The sequence below is a fragment of the Gekko japonicus genome, unplaced genomic scaffold, assembly GCF_001447785.1.
Source record: "Gekko japonicus isolate JY-2015 unplaced genomic scaffold, Gekko_japonicus_V1.1 scaffold1595, whole genome shotgun sequence".
Taxonomy (NCBI): Eukaryota; Metazoa; Chordata; class Lepidosauria; order Squamata; family Gekkonidae; genus Gekko; species Gekko japonicus.
The window spans coordinates 356,514-379,118 of record NW_015165866.1 but is presented as its reverse complement, the minus strand read 5'-3'; the positions used below and the strand labels follow the sequence as shown (position 1 = coordinate 379,118).

The window sequence follows — 22,605 nt, the reverse complement described above, 5'->3', positions numbered from 1 at the left end:
GAATGCATGGGGATGAAGTGTGAATCATCCCATAGAGAAGCTATGCTAAGCTTCAGACGTCGGCTAGGATTTGCGCCGAAAGTATTGTGTCCAATCATATTTGAACGGTCTGTGGTGGGAACGTTTGTGATTGGGCTATTATGCGAACAACCTGATAGGTTGGAACTTGTATAGTAGGTGTGGCTACATTAGCCCGGAATGTTTAAATACCGAGCAGCTGCAATGGAAAGCTGTTCGGGCTATGAGGAGTTGTACCGTGTTGGAGAAGTCGATTATCGAGCTGAATAAACCTGAGTTTGCTGAAATCACTCTCTGACTTATTGTTAAGCGCCGGACTTAACAGGTGGCAGTCCTTAGAGAACCTTTCTAGCTGCTGCCTGCAACAATATGCATAAAAGTTTTGGAAGAGATTGTCTGGTGGTTTAGAGTGAAGCATCACCGATGTGCGGATGATGTACAACTCTCTCCTTTGTAGATGAGTCAGTGGAAGTCCTGAACTATTGCCAGAAGTTAATACAGGGCTGGCAATAGTACCCACATAAACCTATGGCGACCATTTCACTCGTATTAAATGAAACACAAGGGAACAAAGCCAAAGCCGTTTACTGGGGGATTATTTTTATTGTGATTAACATTAATAACAGCTTCAACGTTCTCAGAGGTTGACAATTCTAATTGCAAGTGTATAGTCAGGATCATTAATGTCCATATGATAAAGACAGGAAGATGAAAGACAGAGATTTGCCCTCTGAGCTGGTGCCTAAGCAGGAAGGTGATTGCAAGCCAAACCAATAAATGAAGGTCAAAACGATGAGAAATGTAACTCATTCAAAAAAAAAAAAGGAAAGGGGGAAAAAAGTGCTACCAATTTTCACATTTTTGAACCAGATCTTCCCTTCTTTCCTAATAGTGAGCCCAGTAGGAATATGGTTTCTGTATTTTTGCTTAATCTTTTAATGTTTTTAGTATTGATGTCAATCTTGCATTTGCATTCACTGTTTAACCTCTTTAAATGGTTTTATTTTTTAAAAAAAACTTTCAATAAAAAGTATTTTTTTAAAAAAAAAAACGATGAGAAAGCAGGACCGGGTATTTATAGAAAAGATTTGCTTGTCTCTTACCATTCCACTCAGCCAAGTCTGAAGCCTCCCTCCATTGAAAGAGGCTTTTCCTTATATCTTGCACCAGAAAAAAGGCCTGAAATGGGCCTGACTAGAATGGTACAAGTCCGTGGCTGGAATACAATAGGATCCAGTGATTTCTGCCCACTGACTTTGGTCCATTCTGCATCTGACATTCACTCCACATTTTATCAGCACTCGACCTGGTTCCCCCTTGCCCCGGAATATCTGTTTGCATTGCACTGCCTTGGATCCTGGTTTCTGCATTGGCTAGCATCAGCTTGCCATCTATTTTGTTTTCAATGCTCAGTCCTGCTGCATCGTTATGCAGAGTTTCCTGTGTCAGTACTTGCCTCAGCGGTCATTAGCCACCTGAGCCAAGTAATTCATGGCAAGGTGATAAATACAGTGGGAGAAATGGGGGGGGGAACTGATGGAGATCAATAAGGCCGTGTCAAGTTGTCTGCTTCGAATAGGAAGTGGAGGAAGGAAAAGGTGCAGCTAAAAACCACATTCAGATACCCCAGGGAAATGCCATACTGACTGTGAAGTCGCCCCTGAAGGACCATAACTCTATGCAGAAGGTACCATAAAACCCGACGAACAAAGAAAGTGAACGCGGCATGCAGTGTAGAGGGAGATTAACCTCCCAACGTGGCTATGGAAAAACTGCGAGGAAAGAGATGGGTGCAGAATCAGTCTGTGCCTTTCTTGTCTACTAATGCAAGTCATGTTCTGTGGGAGGAAATCCTTTTGCCCGTAGAAGCGTCCCATTGGATCCAAGCCAGTATCTCTAATTCTCAGCATCCCTTTCTCAACCCAAAAAAATGTTTCACAAATAAGTCTGCTGGGTTTGCTTTCTCATTCAAGGAACTTGAGGTCTCTGTTTCTCAGACTTAGGGCAGTATAACTGCTCACACAAGTTCCAGAGTTTGTGGAGCAGGTAAGCAAACCCAGAGGCTTGATGTAGCTGTGAAGCTGGACTGATGTCCAAACCACAGCAGTAATTAAATATATCTGTTTTGTCTACACAGCTGGTACTGTTGGATGGATCTCACTTAGAAGTGGATATTACTCTACCCCAATTTTGTTGTCTTGGTGAGTCGAAGGCATTTGTAATGTGTGAACACAAGAAACCAGCAGACAGGGAAAGTTTGTTGTTGTTTTTTCTCTATACAGCAAACGACTCAAGACATACGTCCAAATTTTTTTTTGAGGACTGGAAAGACTTTAAAGAATATATGGAAAATAATTGGGATGTGAAAAGTAACTTGCTTTGTTTTGATAGATATTGAAAAAGAAATGACATGAAAAGTAATTTGTTTTGTTTCGATAGTTACGGAAAACGAAGATAAGTAACTAAGTTGCAATATTAATTGATAAGGTTACCTAGATTTGCAGATATGAAATTGTAATAGTGAAGAATGTTTATAAAGTTTATACTGGATTATACAAGAGGGTGGAGCATTGCGGGAGGCCATGAAAAAGGGGGGAAGGAGGGGAAGAAAGGGATATATGGGGGGGGGGAGAAATGAAAGTATACAAAATGTAATGTTGTTTGCTAATATATCCAAATAATACAATTGTGGGGTGGGGGGAAGACATACGTCCAAATTTTGAACTCAATTATGTCTCTGAACTAGCTTAGGGAGGTTTTGACAGATAAGGCATATGAAGTGGTAATTTTTGAGACAAAGCACAGTATAGTTCCACTAAGTCTGAAATATTCAGGCAAAAAGGTGCAGAATTGGAGGGTGGTGTGCACAGGGGCGCTACCCATGGTTGGTTGTTAAGAACGTGGCAAAGCACACAAATCGAAGGCCATCGGAGGTGTCGTGAGCCCAACTGCAGGGGTGAGGTCCAGGTCTTCTTTAGACATCCCAGGGGCTGGCTGGAAGGTGAATCTCTGCAGGAGACTCGTAAAGAAGAGGAAGAGCTCCATTCTGGCCAGGGTCTCTCCAGCACACACTCGCCGACCTGTGACAATATAGACAGGAAAGGGAAGCCCCGTTTATTTAACTTAAATAGGAAGATGGATTGAAGTGCATAGCAACACAGTCATTAACAATACTAAAGAACAATGGTAGTCTTGAAAGAATAAGTGCCAAATGCCCAGCTGGGATGGTGTTCTTCCAAGTCAGTGGACTTGGGTACCTGATCTATTCATTAAGCCCACAGTGATCAATCTAAGAGGAATTACCTGCGGAGAAAGGCAGGAAAGCATCCTTCTTGACAAACTTTTCTTCGGAATCAAGGAAGTGCTGAGGATAGAAGTGATATGGTTTCTCCCATTGTGATTCATCGCACAGCACTGAGTACAGTAGTGGGACAATATGGGTTCCCTGCAAAGTCAAAGTGATGCATTAGTGAGGAAGATGAAGATGGACTACATGCCATCCGACATAATGAATTATACAGAGCCAGCCCAAGCCTTTTGGGTGCCTAGTCCAATGATTAACCTTTTAGAGTTCTTTGAGGGGGTGAACAAGGAAGTGGACAAGGGTGACCCAATAGATATTCTTTAGCTAGACTTCCAGAAAGCTTTTGATAAAGTTCCTCCTCAAAAGCTCGTAAGTAGAAATGGGCACGAACCGATTCAGCGTGAACCAGGCCAGTTTGCAAAGCACGAACCAGGGGTTCGAGAGACCACTTCATCCCACGAACCTACCCACAAACCTCCATGTTTTCATGGAGGTTTGTGGGTGGGTTCGGGAGTGAGCTCCAAAGGCATTTAAATGCTGTGAGAGCCCACCACTGTCCCGTGACCTGACTTTTTGGAGCTTACTCGGGTCGGGATGGTGGTGGTTTCAGACAGCATTTAAATGCCTTTGGGGTTTGCTTCTGGTTGGGCAGCCTGACCCGGAAATGGACCTCACTTGGGTCAGTTGTGGTGGGCTCCAAGGGCATTTAAATGCCTTGGGAACTCACTTTCAGATGGAGGTGGGACGAATTTCCAAAGCACCAACTGGTTTGTGCAATGGAGAAATTTGTAGAAGATCTTGGTTCATGAAACACCTTGAAACATGAACCTCCACAAACCTCCATTTTTTCAGGTTGTGCCCATCCCTGCTCCTAAGTAAACTCAGTAGTCATGGCATAAGAGTACAAGTCCTCTCGTGGAATAAAACTGGTTAATTAACAGGAAACAGAGAGTGAGTATAAATGGGCACTTTTCACAGTGGAAGGTGGTAAGCAGTGGGGGTACTGCAGGGATCAGTACTAGGTCTGGTGCTTTCTAACTTGTTTCTTAATGATTTGGAGTTGCGAGTAAGCGCTGAAGTGGCTAAATTTGCATATTACACTAAGTTGTTCAGGGTGCTGAAAACCAGAGAGGACTGCAGGGCACCCAAGAGGGATCGGTTGAGGCGGGACGAGTGGGCATCAACGTAGCAAATGAGGTTCAACGTGGGCAAGTGAACATTAATGCACGTTGGAGCCAAAAATCTCAACTATAAATACACATTGATGGGGTCCAAACTGATGGTAACTGACCAGGTGAGAAATCTTGGAGTCATGGTAGATAACTCACTGAAAATGTCGATTCACAGTGTGACTGTAATAAAAAAGGCAAATGCTATGCTGGGGATTATTAGGAAGGGAACAGAAAACAAATCAGCTAGTATCATAATCAATGATCCCTCTAAGCTGTGGAATCATATGAGCAAAAATTCTACTTTGTGAGTGACTGGTATTAAAGCTGTGAGCGAGTGATTTGGCTACTGCATAAATTAGTTTGCTCTGGAGCCGTCCTTCCTTAGCTAAGACAAAAATGTGTGGGAGGCTAAAAAACTGTGAGCTAGCTCACACTAACTCAGCTTAGAGGGAACACGGACATAATTCCCTTGTATAAATCGATGGTGAGGCCTCATTTGGAATACTGTGTATAGTTCTGGTCGGCACACCTCAAAAAAGATATTATACCATTGCAAAAAGTGCAACTAAAATGATTAAGGGGATGGAACACTTTAGCTTGGAGAAACTGTGACTGAGGGGTGCCATGATAGAGGTTTACAAAACTATGCGTGGGATAGAGAAGGGAGAGAAAGAAGCACTTTTCTCCCTTTCTCACAGTACAAGAATTCATGGGCACCCAAGGAAATTAATGAGCAGTAGATTTAGAACAGATAAAAAGAAGTACTTCTTCACCCAAAGAATAATTAACACATGGAATTCACTGCCACAGGAAGTGGTGGCAGCTACAAGCACAGACAGCTTTAAGAAGGGATTGGATAAACACACGGAGCAGAGGTCCATCAGTGGTTATTAGCCATAAGGTATAGATGGAACATTATGTCTGGGGCAGTGATGAGCTGTATCCTTGGTGCTTGGAGGCCACAGTGGGAGGGCTTCTGGAGTTCTGACCACACTAGTGGATCTGCTAATGACACCTGGATTTTGGCCACTGTGTGACACAAACTGGATGAGCCACTGGCCTGATCCAGCATGGCTTCTCTTATGTTCTTATGCCTTCCGTATTCCCACTTGTGCCATGAGGAGCTGCCCCTACTCACACTGCTCGGACTATGGTGCCGCACTCCTCAACAGTTGTGGACTGGGAGGCTAAATGGCTCTGAAGAAAGGACCTGACCCCCAACCTTCCCATGGTCTCAACCTCTTCTCAATGCAGGGTACAGAGAAGAAGGAAGCTGGTATTTTTGGTCACTGTGTGACAGAGTGTTGGACTGGATTGGCCATTGGCCTGATCCAACATCAGCTTCTCTTATGTTCTTAAGCTCTTATGACCTAAGCCTGTAAAATTAATGGAGTTAAATAAGACTGATCACCTTTGGAATGAAATAGCCTTTCAGAGTGACGTCCGCAGTGGTGGCATGTGGCAGATTCATAGGTACAATGTTAGCAAACCTCTGAACTTCATGGATTACCGCATCGGTATACGGCATTTTTGATCGGTGTTCAATCTGAGGCTGGGCAGACCCAATCACTGTTGTGATTTCTTCTTGGACCTTATCTGGGAAGATGAAACATTTCTTAATTCACACAATAATATTCCCCGCTACTATGTATGGATGTGAGAGTTGGACGGTGAAGAAAGCCGATAGGACGGAAGTCAATAAACTTGAAACGTGGTGTCGGAGGAGAGTTTTACAGATACCGTGGACTGCCAAAAAGACAAATAAGTAGGTTCTTAATCAAATCAAGTCTGAATTTTCCCTAGAAGCCAAAACAACTAAACTGAAGCTCTCGTACTTTGATCACATCACAAGAAGAGAAAACTCACCGCAAAAGACAATAATTAGCATAACTCATTAGCATAATTTATTTGCATATGCCGGGGGGGGCTCTGCAACTTACCTGGCTGCTTCTTGCTCCTCATGGTCCGACTGAGGGCTGCTGGGAGCAGGGGGTGTGGCTTCTTGCATTTGCCCGTCCCCTGGGCTCCTTACTGCCAGAGCTCCAGTCCTGTGTGCTCCCACAGGAAATGAACCCTGGTTGTGAGGGTCTGCTGACTTTCAGGACCAACACTGGAGGGGGCTTAGTGGACTACTGTGGGAAGGGGAGTTAGTTGATCTTGTTGGATATAAGCCAATGTCTATGGTTAGGCTTGACTTTGATTTTTACCATTTTTAAACCATGGAAGAACCATGTTCTTCATTTTACGTTGAATGAGAAGACTGTTTGTCTTTCTTACTACCTGAATGAGGGAGAACAGGAAGCACTGGTGAGTTATACTACCTGTTTGCCCCCCCCCCAAAGCTGGTATACTGCTGAAATTTCCTGTTCTCCCTCATTCAGAGCGAGTTGGGTGCAGTGGGTAGGAGTGTGAACTCTAATCTGGGAGAAACCGGGTTTGATTCCCTGCTCATCCATATGTAGCTGCTGGGTGACCTTGGGCAAGCCACAGCTCTCTCAGAGTTTGAGCGGTTCTCTCAAGAGCAGTTTATTTATTTATTTATTTTTAACATTTTTACCCCGCCCTCCCCGCAAGTGGGCTCAGGGTGGCTTACAAGAGGGCACAGGCCCATGCATAAAAACAAAACAAAACAATAAAACCATTAAATAACAACAAAAACAAGAATAAAGTGCTCCATGCAAACAAGATGGTCTCCGAATAATTTCATGATGGTATCAGTCATTTCCTTGGGGGTGATATTGTCCTGTAGATGGTCCAAGGCCAGTCCAGCGGTGTCAGTGCCATGCAAGATTATTCCGGGGACTGCCCCTAACCCCGTTGTTGTCCCCACTATTGGTGGTAGTGGTAGTGGCGGCCCCTATATGAAAGCTTGGCAGAAGAGCTCCATCTTGCCGGCCCTGCGGAACTCCTCAGAGCTCTCTCAGCCCCACCTACCTCACAGGGTGTCTATTGTGAGGAGAGGAGGGGAAATAGACTGCAAGCCGCTCTGAGACTCTGAGTGAAGGATGGGGTATAAATCAATTCTTCTTCTTCTTACTGAGACTCAAGGTGGATTACACAGCGTAATAGGACTCCCAGATCCTATTCAGATACTCTAACCTCTGCACCAAAACAATAAGATTAATCCGTTCGGAAAATGTTATTACATGTACAAAAACAATGCGGCAAGAGTCTTCCATCATTTAACGATGGGTCGATGTACTGAGCAGCACCACAGCATGGCAAGTAAACTTAGTGAGGGAGGTGTGCAAGCTCCAGAGACTGAAAATGTGAAGAATTTAGGGTTGCCAAATTGTTTTTACCTGGCAGCGGGGGGCTCCCATTCTGTGTCTTGAGCTCAGTGGACCCGCCCCTCAAATGAGTTGTGGCCCCGCCCCTCAAATTGAGTTTTCCTCTCAAATGGCTGTGGCCCCACCCGCAGCGTGCCCGGCGTCATGACGTCACATCCGGGTGACATGGGGTTTTCCCCGGGGCCCGATTCCGCGGGGGCGGAAATCGAGCCTCCAAAGTGGGGGGAAATCTGCCCCTCGGGGGGATTTGGCAGCCCTAGAAGAATTCAAGCAGTTCGCAACCCCTTCTGCTTTAAGTATTATACCAGCTGGGGAAAACAGGAAGTATAACTCACTGGTGCTTCCTGTTCTCACTCATCCAGGTAGCATCCCAAGGCAACCTGAACGTTCTTTACATTTCCACCACAAAATGTAACTGGAATCCAAATTTCCTAGAATAATGGAAACTACCTAATGGAAAGCACTCACTCTGAATTTCAGGATACTTCATCATCAGCAACAGGCCCCATCGCAAGGTAGTCGAAGTGGTCTCTGTGCCAGCACTAAATAAATTACCCACAACACTCCTTAGGTTTTTATTATGGAAAAATTCATTGCTCCGATTCTTATTCTTCTCCTAGGAGATAAGAAGAAATGATTTAAACTAAATGATTAGCACGAGTAAAATAAATAATGTGTGCATATCAAAATAGGTCTTTTTTATTCCATCTTTATAGACAGATCACATACAGATTACTTCATCAAATTTATATTTGTCTACTTTTCTCAAACAACATCGATAGAAAGTGCTGAGAGGCCTTTTTCATAGGGCTCTTTAAACCAGTTTGGCTTCTGAAAGGAGACTTTTCCAAATCTTTCCTTCATAGGGTTGCCAGGTCTGGGTTGGAAACTAACTGGAGTCTTTGGGGGTGGATCCGGGAGAGGGCGGGGTTTGGGGAGGGGAGGGGCCCCAGCACGGTACAATGCCACAGAGTCCACCCTTCAAGGCAGCCATTTTCTCCAGGGGAGCTGATCTCTGTCAGCTGGGGATCAGTTGTAAAAGCAGGAGTTCCCCAGGCCCCACCTGGACGCTGGCAACCCTATTCATACACCTTCAAAAAAGGAAGAAAGTTTTCTGCGACTGAGTGGCAATAAGATCAAAGAACCCCCAGAGAGAACTGAAACCAACCGTGGCAGCCATTTTGTGATTACTTGTAGCAAATTTTGTACAGCTTTAAACAAAAATTTGTTTGTTCTTTAGGTCAATCTACTGTGACATTATTTTATAAAGTTCAAATATACATTTAAAATGTATATATATTTAGCAATACCGTAAAACGTGCAAGCAATGCACAGACATAAGCAGGGAGGAGGGCCAGTAAGAGTTCACTGGCGATACACCAAACCAAACAAAAAGGTATGTCACCCACTGACAGAAGACAATGGGTGCGTTCAGACGGGAAGCTAATCTCGCCATTAGCCCAGCTCTAGCACTTCGAAAGCAAGAAATTGCAAGCAGATAAATAGGTACCAATTCAGTGGGAAGGTAACAGCGTTCCGTGCGCCTTGGTGTTTAGTCATGCCGGACACATGACCACGGAAACGTCTTCAGACAGCGCTGGCTCTTCGGCTTTGAAACAGAGATGAGCACTGCAACCCTAGAGTCAGATTCGACTGGCTTTCGAGGAAGGGAATCTTTACCTTTCCTTTTTTAATTTGATCCTGATCTTTTTAATCCGTCGTTCCATGACCAGACAGCCCTCCCAGTGAATCGTCTCACCACGCGCTGCCTCCACTGTGGATTGTCTAGACGGCATCCACTGAATGAGGCGTGTGCGGTGGCTTTTTTAAAAAAAACAACCAAAGGTTTGTGCATGCACATAGGTGTGATATCGTGGCCTTGTTTATCCGCCCATGCACAGAATCAAGATTTTTAAAAAATGGTGCCCGTTCAGGATGGTCTGACGTCAGACCATCCCGAACGGGCACCATTTTTTAAAATTGCGTGCTGGAACGATCAGACAGGGGGGAAGTCTGCGATTGGCCCATCGGAACTGAAAACTCCAGTTTTTAACGAGTACCTTTTGAGTACGGCTCCGAAGCGCGGCAAAACGGGGTGCTCACGGAAGACGGACGTTTCCCAGATGTTGATGTCTGGACATTACATTTAAATCCATGAGGCACTCGTGCCTCGCGCGGTTCTAAAGAGCTGTCTGATCGGACTCAGTGTCAGAGGGAGACAGACAAACCTCCGTGGGGAGGGAATTCCAAAGTTTCAGCACCACAAAAAAGAAAGCCCTTTTATTGGCACTCCAATGGTTACAATTCTGTCTCGGATGAGAAAGCAGTACCGGAAAACAACTGCTTGGTACTTTTGTGCTACGGGGTCTCACGAGCTTTTATCTTGTCTTTAATGCTGTTTAATATCAGCATGAAACCGCTGAGTGAGGTTGTCCAACGATCTGGCCTCAATATGTTGACAACGCACAAGTCTGCTTCTCCTTTCCTTCAGAACCAGTAATTAGTTTATCTGGCTATACCTCTTACTCTGTAAGAGTTTATATATCAGTTGGTTGTGTATTTTACGATGCTTGTATTATTCATTTGTTTAAAAAAATTAATAAAAAGTTAATGATAAAAAGAAGGAGGAGGAGGAGGAGCTGGATTTATACCTCGCCCTTCACTCAGAGTGTCTTACAATCTCCTTCTCTTCCTCTTCCCACAATAGACACCCTGTGAGGTAGGTAGGGCTGAAAAAGCTCTGAGAGAACAACTCTTAAGAGAACTATGACTGGCCCAAGGTCACCCAGCTGGCTGCATGTGGAGGAGTGGGGAATCAAACCCAGTTCTCCCAGATTAGAGTTCACCACTGTTAACTGTTACACCAAACTGGCTTCCTGGTATGAGCCTCTCTGAGGTAACATAGCCAAGTTTACCCTGGGTTTGGCCTGGCAACTTGCAGTAACACACTTTACAGTAAAATAGAATTTTATTAATGAAGTTATATATATATATATATATACACCGCTGTGGGGGCATGTTGGAAATTAGATATACAAGAAAGGCGTCCTGTGAAACTCGCGGGGGGCGGGGGAGCTCCACGCAGAGCAGGCGGAGGAGGAAGCAGCAGCAGCAGGTAAGCTTCCCCCCATCCCGCCAATTCCCCCCCACGTCTCCTCCACCACCTCCCTCCACCACCACCATGACCCCCAGCTCAGGGGGTGAAGCCGGAGTGGCTTGCAGCCACCAGGCCTCGCCGGTCTCCCCCCCCCTTGGCTCTGAAGCGAGGCCCGGTGGCTGCAAGCCACTCGGGCATCGCTGGTCTCTCCCCTCCGCTCCGAAGCAGCAGTGGCGAGACAGTCTGCAGAGCGTTCCCTGCGCATGCGCAGGGGACGCTCTGTTACTTTTGGGGGGATTTAAGTATCCCCCTGATATTTTTTTCAGAGTTTCAGATTTTTGTGCACACCTGGGGTCTGCCCCAAGTGTGCACGAAAATCTCCCTCCCCCCCAGGTGCCCCCGATGCGCGGATTTAGGTATCCGCACACCAGGGGGTGACTTCGGTATTAGTATATAGATATTTTTTAAGCAATATAGTTCCAATGGCAATGCCAAGTACACAGAAAATAAGAAAATTCTCTCTCGATACACTTACAAGTCTTAGCAGCATAGGTCTTACCTTCCCACACACGAATGAATTTTAAAAGTTTGCCTATGATAATCAGCATATTTTTAAAACTCTGTTACCTCTTGCTGTCGGATTAGAAAAGCATCAATAAAGCTCCTCTGGTCGTTTACATCCAGTTTTTTCAGGTATTCTATGAAGGTGGCCTGTATGAAGGCGTGCAGTTCATCCATGTTCTTCTGGCCAGTCTTGTAACCACCAGAGAGAAAACCCAGAGCAGGAAACATGTTGCACAGCTAAAAGAATAACATATGAGAACATATCTGAAGAATCATAGAATCACAGAGATGGAAGGGGCCATACAGGCCATCTAGTCCAACCCTTTGCTCAATCCAGGATCAGCCTATAGCATCCCTAACAAGAAGTGTGCATGCACATGAAAGGATAAAACTTTGTTAGTCTTAAAGGTGCCACTGGACTCAAATTTTGTTCATATGAGAAAGGAGAAGATTAAGAAAGCCCCAAGGTTAAATGGTGAGCCTCAAGTACATCTCAAAATGCTCTTAATTAAAATATCTTTGCTCCTTCTCCTCAGAGAGTTGACCCAGTAGTATCAGGCATTCAGTTTGGTGCTGTGTTCTGCGATCCAACATTCAGCTGCGATCGGGCATTCAGCTGATCTACACACTCCATGGGGTTAGGGGTTTCTTGCTTTCTGCTTTAGACATGAATGCAACGCTTGAACTTGTTTATTTTATTTATTTCATTACATTTATGAGTCGCCTAATGACCACAAATGTGGGGCTCTAGGCAACGCACCAATTTAAACCGATTAAAAGCATAAAACCATATCCAACATATTATACACAGTTAAAACCAGTGGCGAATTTTGTGTTCTGTAGTTCCGTTCCTGGTCCGTGAGTGCTTCATGGGCACGGGGAGAGAATAATTTCACAAGGGATAGGTGATTCAGGTAGGGTAGGGTGCCAGCCATGATGTCAACCATCACTGTCCTCAGCCGAACACCTCACAAAACCAAACAAGGACCCCCGGTAAATAGGAAAACCAACATACAACAAGTACCGTGCACAGATGAGTATAACATATAAATAATTTTATATTTTTTGAAAAATATTTTTACAATAATTTGTACATATATAATAAATCATCTTAATCAAAAATATCAAAAATCATCTCCAAGAATCTCAAAAAGCTATTGTACAACCTTTAATAATAGTCCTCCTCTGTTAAATAAAGTTTCAAGAGGGAGGACTTCTTTAAAGTCTCTTTATAACATGTGCTCGTGTCTTCCTCCAACAGAGGTCCAGATATCCTTCTGTTTCTGAATTTTCCTCAGGGAGTTCAACAATAATTTTCAGCACAAGGTTGCCACAAACCAAAGTTTTAATCCAAAGTTCTTTTCAATGAACGCTGCAAATTTTTTATTTATTTATTATTATTTTTTGATGAGCTACAAGCCTCCTCCAAAGTGAAAAGCACTATTTGGCAGAGAGTTGCACCAGGTCGGGGCCAGGGTCGAGAAAGCCGTAACCCTGGTTGAGGACAGACAGATCTCTCCAGGACTGGAGATCACTAGTAAGTTATTCCGTGAAGAGCGTAATGCTCTTCCGGGTGTGTAACAGAGGAAGTGGTCCCACAGATATGTTGGTCCCAGAACTTGTGATCTAACTGTCTCTCAACCAACCATGAAAAAAAATGCATTTAGGTATTGATTGCGGACACTCAGTAACATAACCAGCCACAAAGTTCTAATTGTTCAGTGTTCTCGTTGGTCAGGCCAGAAGAGTCCAGAGTCAAGAGACAGCTGAGAGATACCGAGAGCGTCGAGGGTATGCAATGGGTCTTTAGCGGGTCTTTTGCACAGCAAAACCAGGGTCAGGATCCGGTGGGGGAGGAGCATTTGAGGTGAGGCAAAAGTGTGATCAGCCACAGGAAATGTGTCAGAATCTGCATGGTAGCCCACGGCGAGGGCAAGAAGCCAGGTCTGCAGTCAAGAGTCATGTTCAACCCAGCGTTCGGATCACAAGATGAGTCGTTCATACTCAAAGGCTCTGGCTGGAGAAATGTTGGTCCGGGAACTTGTGATCTGTCACTCAACCATGGAAAAAAATGCATTTGGGTATCGATCGTGGACACTCAGTAATAACCAGCCACAAAGCTCTAATTGTTCAGCATTCTCATTGGGCAGATCAGAAGAGTCCAGAGTCTGCAAGCTAGACTGTGACAGCCAATGAGAGCTGATGGAATGTTGGAGGGGAGGTTGACAGTTGACAGTGGACAGTTAGGACAGTTAAAGCAGAGAGAGATGGGATGGAGTCTGTGAGTGAAATAGGATGAGTCAGAAGCTGGCTGGAAGTAAGACAGTTTGGCCCATTTCACATCACCACTCTAAACCGGATGTTATTCATTGTTGGCCCAATTTCAAGTAAAGTGGTACAGGAACAGGGGTTTCATATAGTGAATTTCCTTCCATTAATAAGCTGTCTCTGAAGTGCTATGGTCATTTCAAACAGTGCTGCTTCTTTTTCTGCCCCTTTTCGCTGTGCAATCTTTCTCTGACTTTTTTTTAGCATTCTAATGTGAGTGCTGTAGCGGGTCCATTGAGATGCACTGGAGCGCTATAGCGGTTTAGCGCTGTAGTGCTCACAGTTGAATGTGGTCCATTGAGATGCACTGGAGCGCTACAGCGGTTTAGCGCTATAGCGCTCACAGTTGAATTTTTATTAAAGTCCAAGGAAGATCGTGTGGTGAAAAGGGGTGGGGTTGTGAAAAGGGGTGAAAAGTTGTTCCGGGTCTTTTTGCCACGCCTCCCTCACGCTTCATACTGCCAGTCTGAACTCAGCCTGCATCTCTCAGTCTTAGAGAGGTTGTGTTAGGGGTCACACAGGTCTTACTGAATCCTTTAGTCCGCTGATACCAGAAACTCTGAGAGGATCTTTCCAACCAAGGTATGCTTCACAGGGGCATAGCCAGAAAAATTTGCTTGGTGGGGTGTGGGGAAATTCTGCAACAGCAGAAGAGGCAGTTCTGGCTCCACTGTGACTGCTAGTCCTCTTCTAGTCTCCTAGTCCTTTCGATCGGAGAGACTCGATTCCAAGCTGCTTTTCTGTAAAAGCTGGGGAGGGTGTGTGTGTCGCCAACTCTCTCTTTTGTAATTTTATTTTATTTTATTGCAATTTTTTTTTATTTTGCATTTTTTACAAAACTATTTATTTTTGGCCCAGAAAATGGAAAATGAGACTGGACCTTCCCTGACTGTGCCCAGAGTCATTTTGGAAACCCTATTCATGTCTTACATTTTTTTAAAAAAAATTAATTCTCTAAATTTTTTGTCCATGGGGTAGCACTCATCTGTGGGGGGGCATTGCCCCCAAATGCCCCCATGGTTACGGGCCTGATGCTTCCCCACCTGGAGATCTCGAGGTAGGAGCTGTGGTGCGGGGGAGACTGGCCTAGTAGTTCTTGCCACTGTACAGAACAAGGCTCGAAGCGGCTGACTCCAGGTTCTGGCCCTGAGCTAGGCTTGCCATATCTTCCACTGTGGCCGGATAACCTCCCGCTGGAAGCTCCCAACCCCGCTACCACTCAATAGGCCAGCTGGGGAGGAAATAATGCAAAAACCGCCATTGTGTCAGTAGTGCAATGTAATTTCTGGGGTGAATAGAGTTTTTGCTGAATCCTAGAGTGGCGTGGGTTTGCCCTGGAAATGACATCATGGCATCAATATGACAGTGCCCCCATGTCCCTGCCCCCAGTGTCCTTGCACATGCCAGCTGCTGGATTGCATCCCTAGCCTGAGCCCCCATGGGGTCTAACAATTGAAGATGGTGTCAAGAATCCCACATACAACATTCTGCTTCTGTGCTGATGTGTAAGAGTTCTGGTAGGCCTGTACCGTGTAGTTTCCCCCTAACGTTTTTGAATCAGTTTTGCAACACAACAAATTCTTCACTGGCCATCAGACAATTTTTTTTTTGGCTTAATGCAACCTTCAAATGCAAGTCAGACTCACATAGTCCTGCCTGTACTGTGGCCGAGTTCAGCCTGGCAGTTTGCCTCGATATAGGCACATTTCAGAAATGTTCCACAACCAGATTAAAGGGGCCGTTCACACAGGCACATGTGTCCAGCGTTCTCCACCCGTACTCAACCCATCTTGTAACGCTTTGCTCCCGAGCTTAAAAGATACCTGGTGAAAGTGGTAGCATCCATCTCGCACCAACAAAGTGTGAACGCCAAAAGCTGCATTTTCTTATGCGCTTATGCGCATAGGCGTATATCTCTAGATTGCCAAAAAGAAAGCTGCGCCTTACCGCCGTGCCTCTGGGCCAACAGTGTGAATGCTCCCTTGCACCTCCTCCCGGTATGCTCCCACATCAGTCGCTGCAGTGTGAACGCGAAAACCCAGAGCAGTTTGTTCCGGCTTTTTCTTTTTTTGCCCGGACTCCCTCCTGTTTCAAACTGCCAGTCTGAACTCAGCCTGTGTGTAGCAAAATTCCAAACCATTGTTTATCCAATTTTGAATGGTTCGGTTACCGTGACGCAGGGACTTCCGGAAAGCCGGAGATTTTCGTTGACCAAGTTCAGTAGTCTCACAAAAGTGGGATCTTCGTACTCAAATCGCTTGCCAAGTAATATGGATACTATAATGTTGGAAACAGCAGCGTTCATGATTGCAGTGGTTTCAAATGGTTTTCCTATTTAAAAAGAAGAAAAAGCCAGCATTTGCTTTGGAAAGAGCCTCGCTATTGCTTTGATGTTAAAGAGAAGACAGCAATGCCACTTCAGGGGAGCAGGAGAGGTCTCCTTTGCTTCATGGCTCGTTCTGCTTCACCTGATCCTTACTCTTCTCCTGACACAGCTTAGGCTGCAATCACACACACTAAACAATCCACTTTAAATCCACTTCCAATGCACTTCCAAAAATCCAATTCGAAAGTGCATTGAAAGTGGATTATTTAGTGTGTGCCGGACCTCCTGATGGCTCCTGGCATTTTTGGCCACTGTGTGACAGAGTGTTGGACTGGATGGGCCATCGGCCTGATCCAACGTTGGCTTCTCTTGTGTTCTCTTATATTTCCATGCCTTCTAGAAACCCTTCTCTCCTCCCCCACCCCATGTGCCTGATTGGTGATCACTTGAAAGATACTCATTATGAAACCTCCTTTTAAACACTTAATTAAAAAAAAAATTAAATGGAAACATCCCTCAGGGTAAACTAGGAGAGGGAATGCCTTTGTCATCATCTTGTGGTATAAGCAGTCCTAGGAACGTAACAGAAGCCATGTTGGATCAGGCCAATAGCTCATCCAGTCCAACAGTCTCTGTCATACAGTGGCCAAACCAAGGTGTCATCAGCAGGTCCACCAGTGGGGCCAGAACTCCAGAAACCCTCCCATTGCGGCCCCCCAAGCACCAAGAATACAGTGCATCACTACTCTAGTCATAGTGTTCCATCTATATCTTGTGGCTAATTGCCATTGGTGGACCTCTGCTCCATATGTTTATCCAATTCCCTCTTGAAGCCATCCATGCTTGTAGCTGCCACCACTTCCTGTGGCAGTGAATTCCATGTGTTAATTATTCTTTGAGTTAAGAAGTACTTCCTTTTATCTGTTCTAAATCTACTGCTCATCAATTTCATTGAGTGTCCACGAGTTCTTGTATTGTGAGAAAGGGAGAAAAGTACTGTTTTCTCTACCATCTCTATCCCATGCATAGTTTGTAAACCTCTGTCGTGTCAACCCTCAATCATTGTTTCTCCAAGCTAAAAGAGCCCTAACTTCTTTTACCTCTCTTCATAGGGAAAGTGTTCAACCCCCTTAATAATTCTATTTGCCCTTTCTGGCCCCTTTTCCAGTGCTATAAATATCTTTTTTGAGGTGCGGTGACCAGAACTGTACACTGTATTCCAAATGAGGCTGCACCATAGATTTATACAGGGGCATTTATACCGATTTATACAGGGCAATCGATCCTTTGCACAGCCAGGCGCAGATGTGGGTTTTGTGATTGTCAAGTCCCGCCGATTTGCATGCTGCACAGCCAATATCGACTAGAAACAGGAAGAACCAGCTATCCTGGGACTCAAGTTTTGGGATAGGGACTGGCTGTGGTTCAGTAGTAGAGCATCTGCTTGGCTTGCAGAAAGTCCCCAGTTCAGTCCTTTGGCATCTCCAGTTAAAAGGATCAGACTTCTGACTGAGATTTAGGAGAGCTGCGGCCAGTCCTACAGTACTCGCACAGTCCATCAGAAGTCCAAATGAAAATTGGTCCGAATGTTAATTTCACAGCAGGTTGTTTTCTCCGTAGAGCTCAGGCATCAGCGACCTCAGTGTCACTCCAAACACCCAATGCGCTTGACAAACCCTCACGTGCTAACAAGCTATTCTTTTGGACCTACTGGAGAACCTGCATGTCAACACAACAAAAGAGTAGCTTGTTAGCGCATGAGGATTTGTCAAGAGCATTGGTTCCGAAAAGAATAAGGCGACCTTGAGGAAGAAGCGGGTTGTTGCACAGTCCATCAGAAGTCCAAATGAAAATTGGTCCGAATGTTAATTTCACAGCAGGTTGTTTTCTCCGTAGAGCTCAGGCATCAGCGACCTCAGTGTCACTCCAAACACCCAATGCGCTTGACAAACCCTCACATGCTAACAAGCTATTCTTTTGGACCCACTGGAGAACCTATATGCCAACACAACAAAAAAGTAGCTTGCTAGCTCGTAAGGATTTGTCAAGAGCATTCTACCAAGGCGCACGGAACGCTGTTACAAAAATCGATTCATACTGTGGCTCGTGGATACGTTCTTAGAGCACAGGAGACAACACCGACCCACCTTTGTAGGATTCAAATTTCCGTATTAGGAAGTGGCATTCTTCAACAATCCTGTCTTCTATGGTCCTCTTGCCCATTCCATAGTCACGCAAGGTGGTTAATGCAAATCGCCGCATCACCTTCCAATTCTCACCGTGAGCAAATGTAAGTCCTGAATGGAAGCAAAGGGCTGGTGTCAAGAGATGGCCTGACCCTTTTGTTTCTCTTTATAGACGTATATGGCGAGCTACAAAATGGGGATGCTCTGTCCGTCTTAAGTATTATTAACCAAAAAATAATAATAAATGGACCTACGGTGTGTAATAGACACAGAAAACCCAAGAACCACAACACAGTATTGCCTTATATATGAATGCAAATGAATTGTATGATTCCATTCCCCCCCCCGTATCAGCTTTACAAAAACGATGAACAGTACTCGCACAGTCCATCAGAAGTCCAAATGAAAATTGGTCCGAATGTTAATTTCACAGCAGGTTGTTTTCTCCGTAGAGCTCAGGCATCAGCGACCTCAGTGTCACTCCAAACACCCAATGCGCTTGACAAACCCTCACGTGCTAACAAGCTATTCTTTTGGACCTACTGGAGAACCTGCATGTCAACACAACAAAAGAGTAGCTTGTTAGCGCATGAGGATTTGTCAAGAGCATTGGTTCCGAAAAGAATAAGGCGACCTTGAGGAAGAACTGTGTCTTGAAACGGTCCTCATATCCGGATGGGCCCGTCGGTCGCTGGTGCCTGAGCTCTACGGAGAAAACAACCCGCTTCTTCCTCAAGGTCGCCTTATTCTTTTCGGAACCAATGCGCTTGACAAACCCTCACATGCTAACAAGCTATTCTTTTGGACCCACTGGAGAACCTATATGCCAACACAACAAAAAAGTAGCTTGCTAGCTCGTAAGGATTTGTCAAGAGCATTCGTTCCGAAAAGAATAAGGCGACCTTGAGGAAGAATCGTGTCTTGAAATGGTCTTCATATCCGGATGGGCCCATTGGTCGCTGCTCCATGAGGTCTATGAAGAAAACAATTTGCTGTGAAATTAACAAGGGACTTTTCATTTGAACGTCTGATGGCCTGTGCGCGTACTGTTCATCGTTTTTGTAAAGCTGATACGAAAAATAGAATTATACAATTCATTTGCATTCATATATAAGGCAATAGAGTGCTGTGGTTCTTGGTTTTTCTCTGTCTGTCTTAAGTGGCTGTTGCTCCAGAAGAACGGTCGCTCAAATATAGAAGAAGGCTCCTTAGGCTGAAAGTAGGCTTCTAACTTTGCTCAGTGGAGTGGGTGGACAGGGATAAGATCCACCCCAATATGTCAGAAAGGATGGGCTGGACTTCCCCAGCTGCAACACTTAGTTCCATTGGTATCATTTTAATCCCCCTCCCCATTGGCAACTCCCTGAATAAAATAAAGGCTAGAGGATCAATGGTTGCCTGTCCACTGATGGAGCAAAAAGGCCAGGATGAAGATTTGCCACCCAGAGAGAGAACCAAGGTCTTCCTATGATCAAGAACCCCATTGTCAACTCGGTTCCACTGTAGCTACGGGCCCCGGGTAGAGGAGTTCAGGATATAACAAATGGGCAGGTAGAACAGGAGGGGGAACTGTCCAAATCTACCACCTGAAGTACCGCCTCATTGGCCTTTTGCCTGTTTTCCTGCTCAGTTTCACTCCAAACACCTCCCTGACTAGTTTCTAGCTTCCTAATAACTTCCCACAACTCTCTACAGCCACGTTCCCTTCCTTTGCCACTTGGGTAAACTTCCCACTTTCCCATGGCGCACTTGTTCCCTTTAAACCCATCCAGGTGTAAGCCTGCCAGGCAGTATAAGGGTTGTTGACAGGGAAATGGGGGGAGGGGCAGCACTAGCTGCGGTGCTACATCACATGACCTTCCGTAACTCTAGGAATCACTGGGAAATCTATGGTTTATACCATTCCCCATTGGGGCTTGGCAGCCCCATCCAGGTGGCTTCCCCTGTCCTGCAGTTTCCAGAATCTTGATTCAGGATTACTGGGATACTCAGGGTTGGGGAGAATGTTTGCCAGTAAGAACTGTCAGCACTTCCTAATTCCCTCTTATCTGGCAGGGCAGCAATGAAGGTGGCAAGGGAAGGCATTTCCCCGCAAAGGGTCTCTCTTTCGCTTTGTGCAAGGGCAGCCCCTTGAAGTGTCAGAGAACCATGGGTGCTGCCCGGATGTGCCTGCAAAACACACAGTTGCTGAAGCCACTTTGCTAAAACTCAACAGGCTTAGGTAGGATATCCTCCTGGAAAAGCGACGCACGGCTTGACGTTTATGATACGAGAAGATACACTTGAAAAAGAATAAATAAATAGACTGCTCACTAAAAAAAAAAAATAAAGCCTGCTCCTTTAACGGTTCCTTGGTCTGATAAAGTCCATCAACTTCTAATGCCTGTAGATCTATATATAAGGGATGAAAACTCAGTAAACTACTCTCTAGCTGTAGATTAAGCCATCTTAGTTCTAGTTCCACTTTGTGTGTCTCCTAGGATAGTTTGCTACAGTGATACTTAAGTACGCAAGAGCACCTATTATTTCTTTCCTTTCCTTTTATCCAATAAAGGTCTATGATACATAGATCCTGAGCAGTGAACAGATGTTGTTATCACCCAGTAGACAAAAGGAGTAAACAAAAAATGCAACTGCTAGAGTTATTTTGGATCCCTGCCAGCAAGTATAAAGGTAACTAGGTCATTGGAATATACGTCAGAATGAGCTTGCAAACACAGTGGAATATAACGCCTCCTGAGATTAGTGTACAAAGGACACTCCCAAAGGATATGTGCTATCGTGTTGATCTTACCTAAGGGACGGGGTACATTCATTCTGAGTAAGGTAAATGTATGAACCTTCCCCTCATAACTGTGGAGGAGTGAGCATTTAGTCTGGCCAGAATGAATGCTCTTAACATGCTTTGGGGAGACACCAGATAGGTGTAGGAGGGAAGAGATTCTGGAGGTGGAATACCAAAAAATTGGGATGAACAGGTACGGCATGCTCTAAAGTTTGGTGTAGTGGTTAAGTGCACTGACTCTAATCTGGGAGCACCGGATTTGATTCCCCACTTGCAGCTGCTGGGTGACCTTGGGCAAGCCATAGTTCTGTCAGAGCTGTTCTCTCAAGAGCCGTTTCTGTCAGAGCTCTCTCAGCCCCACCTACCTCACAAGGTGTCTGTTGTGGGGAGGGGAAGGGAAAGGCATTTGTAAGCCTCTCTGAGACTCCTTTGGGTAGTGAAGGGTGGGGTATAAATCCAATCTCTTCTTCTTCTAAAGGCAAAGCTCTGGTGATTGTTTGATTGTACACAACTTTTTACCAAAGCAAATGCTGCGTGAAAGCCCAGGGCCTGGATAGTTTCCAGGTTAACATCGAGAGCGAACAGTTTCTCAAACACAATCTTAAACCACATTGACCTATCAGAGTCTTCTTTCAGGAGTGCCAGCTAGCTGTTGCTGCTCAAGTATGACTTGATGAACCATCTAAGCACTTGTAACCAAGCCCTTGCCTCAAGGGAAGGTTGGCCCGGTTCTGAACGGAGAGCCACAACAGCCACCACAGCAAAATAGTTTTTGCAGAAAACATAAAAGAATTAGAAGAGATTGGATTTATATCCCGCCCTTCACTACCCAAAGGTGTCTCAGAGAGGCTTACAAACTCCTTTCCCTTCCCCTCCCCACAACAGACACCCTGTGAGGTAAAAGAAGAAGAAGAAGAGACTGGATTTATACCCCGCCCTTCACTACCCAAAGGTGTCTCAGAGCAGCTTACAAACTCCTTTCCCTTCCCCTCCCCACAACAGACACCCTGTGAGGTAGGTGGGGCTGAGAGAGCTCTTGACAGAAACTGCTCTTTTTCAAAGACAGCTCTGACGGAACTACGGTCATCCAGCCAGGTGCAAGTGGAAGAGTGGGGAATCAAACCCGGTTCTCCCAGATTAGAGTCTGCGCACTTAACCACTACACAAAACTGGCTCTCCAGAAGATCTTCAATATGTTCATTTACCGAGATAATCCTTATGGCTACTCCATAAAAGATATTAGGAATTACTTTTAGGTTAAAGACTTGAACAGCACCTGGAACATAGTTCCCACCTCCATTTCTGAAAAAGAAAAGGCACAGGTTTTTGCTTTTCTACATAAAGAGGCAGTTTGGTGTAGTGGTTAAGAGCATGGACTCTAATCCGGGAGAACCGGGTTTGATTCCCCACTCCTCCACATGTGACCTTGGGTCAGTTTTAAGTCCTTTCAGAGCTGTTCTCTCAAGGATAGTTCTCGGGAGAGCTCTTTCAGACCCACCTACCTCACAGGGTGTCTGTTGTGGGGAGGGGTAGGG

General features: G+C 45.1%; 1 protein-coding gene across 1 annotated transcript in view; it reads right to left on the bottom strand.

The window, feature by feature from the left end:
* Window positions 1–2,910: 2,910 nt before the first annotated feature.
* LOC107110454 (cytochrome P450 2K1-like) overlaps window positions 2,911–22,605 on the bottom strand; it is a 32,522-nt gene continuing 12,827 nt past the window's right edge. The window contains exons 3-9 of the mRNA XM_015411240.1: window positions 18,247–18,396; window positions 15,944–16,104; window positions 11,509–11,682; window positions 8,253–8,400; window positions 5,906–6,090; window positions 3,322–3,463; window positions 2,911–3,098 (exon numbers count right to left, since the gene is read on the bottom strand). Of these exons, the coding sequence (XP_015266726.1) occupies window positions 2,911–3,098; window positions 3,322–3,463; window positions 5,906–6,090; window positions 8,253–8,400; window positions 11,509–11,682; window positions 15,944–16,104; window positions 18,247–18,396 (1,148 nt within the window). The remainder of the gene's footprint in view (window positions 3,099–3,321; window positions 3,464–5,905; window positions 6,091–8,252; window positions 8,401–11,508; window positions 11,683–15,943; window positions 16,105–18,246; window positions 18,397–22,605) is intronic.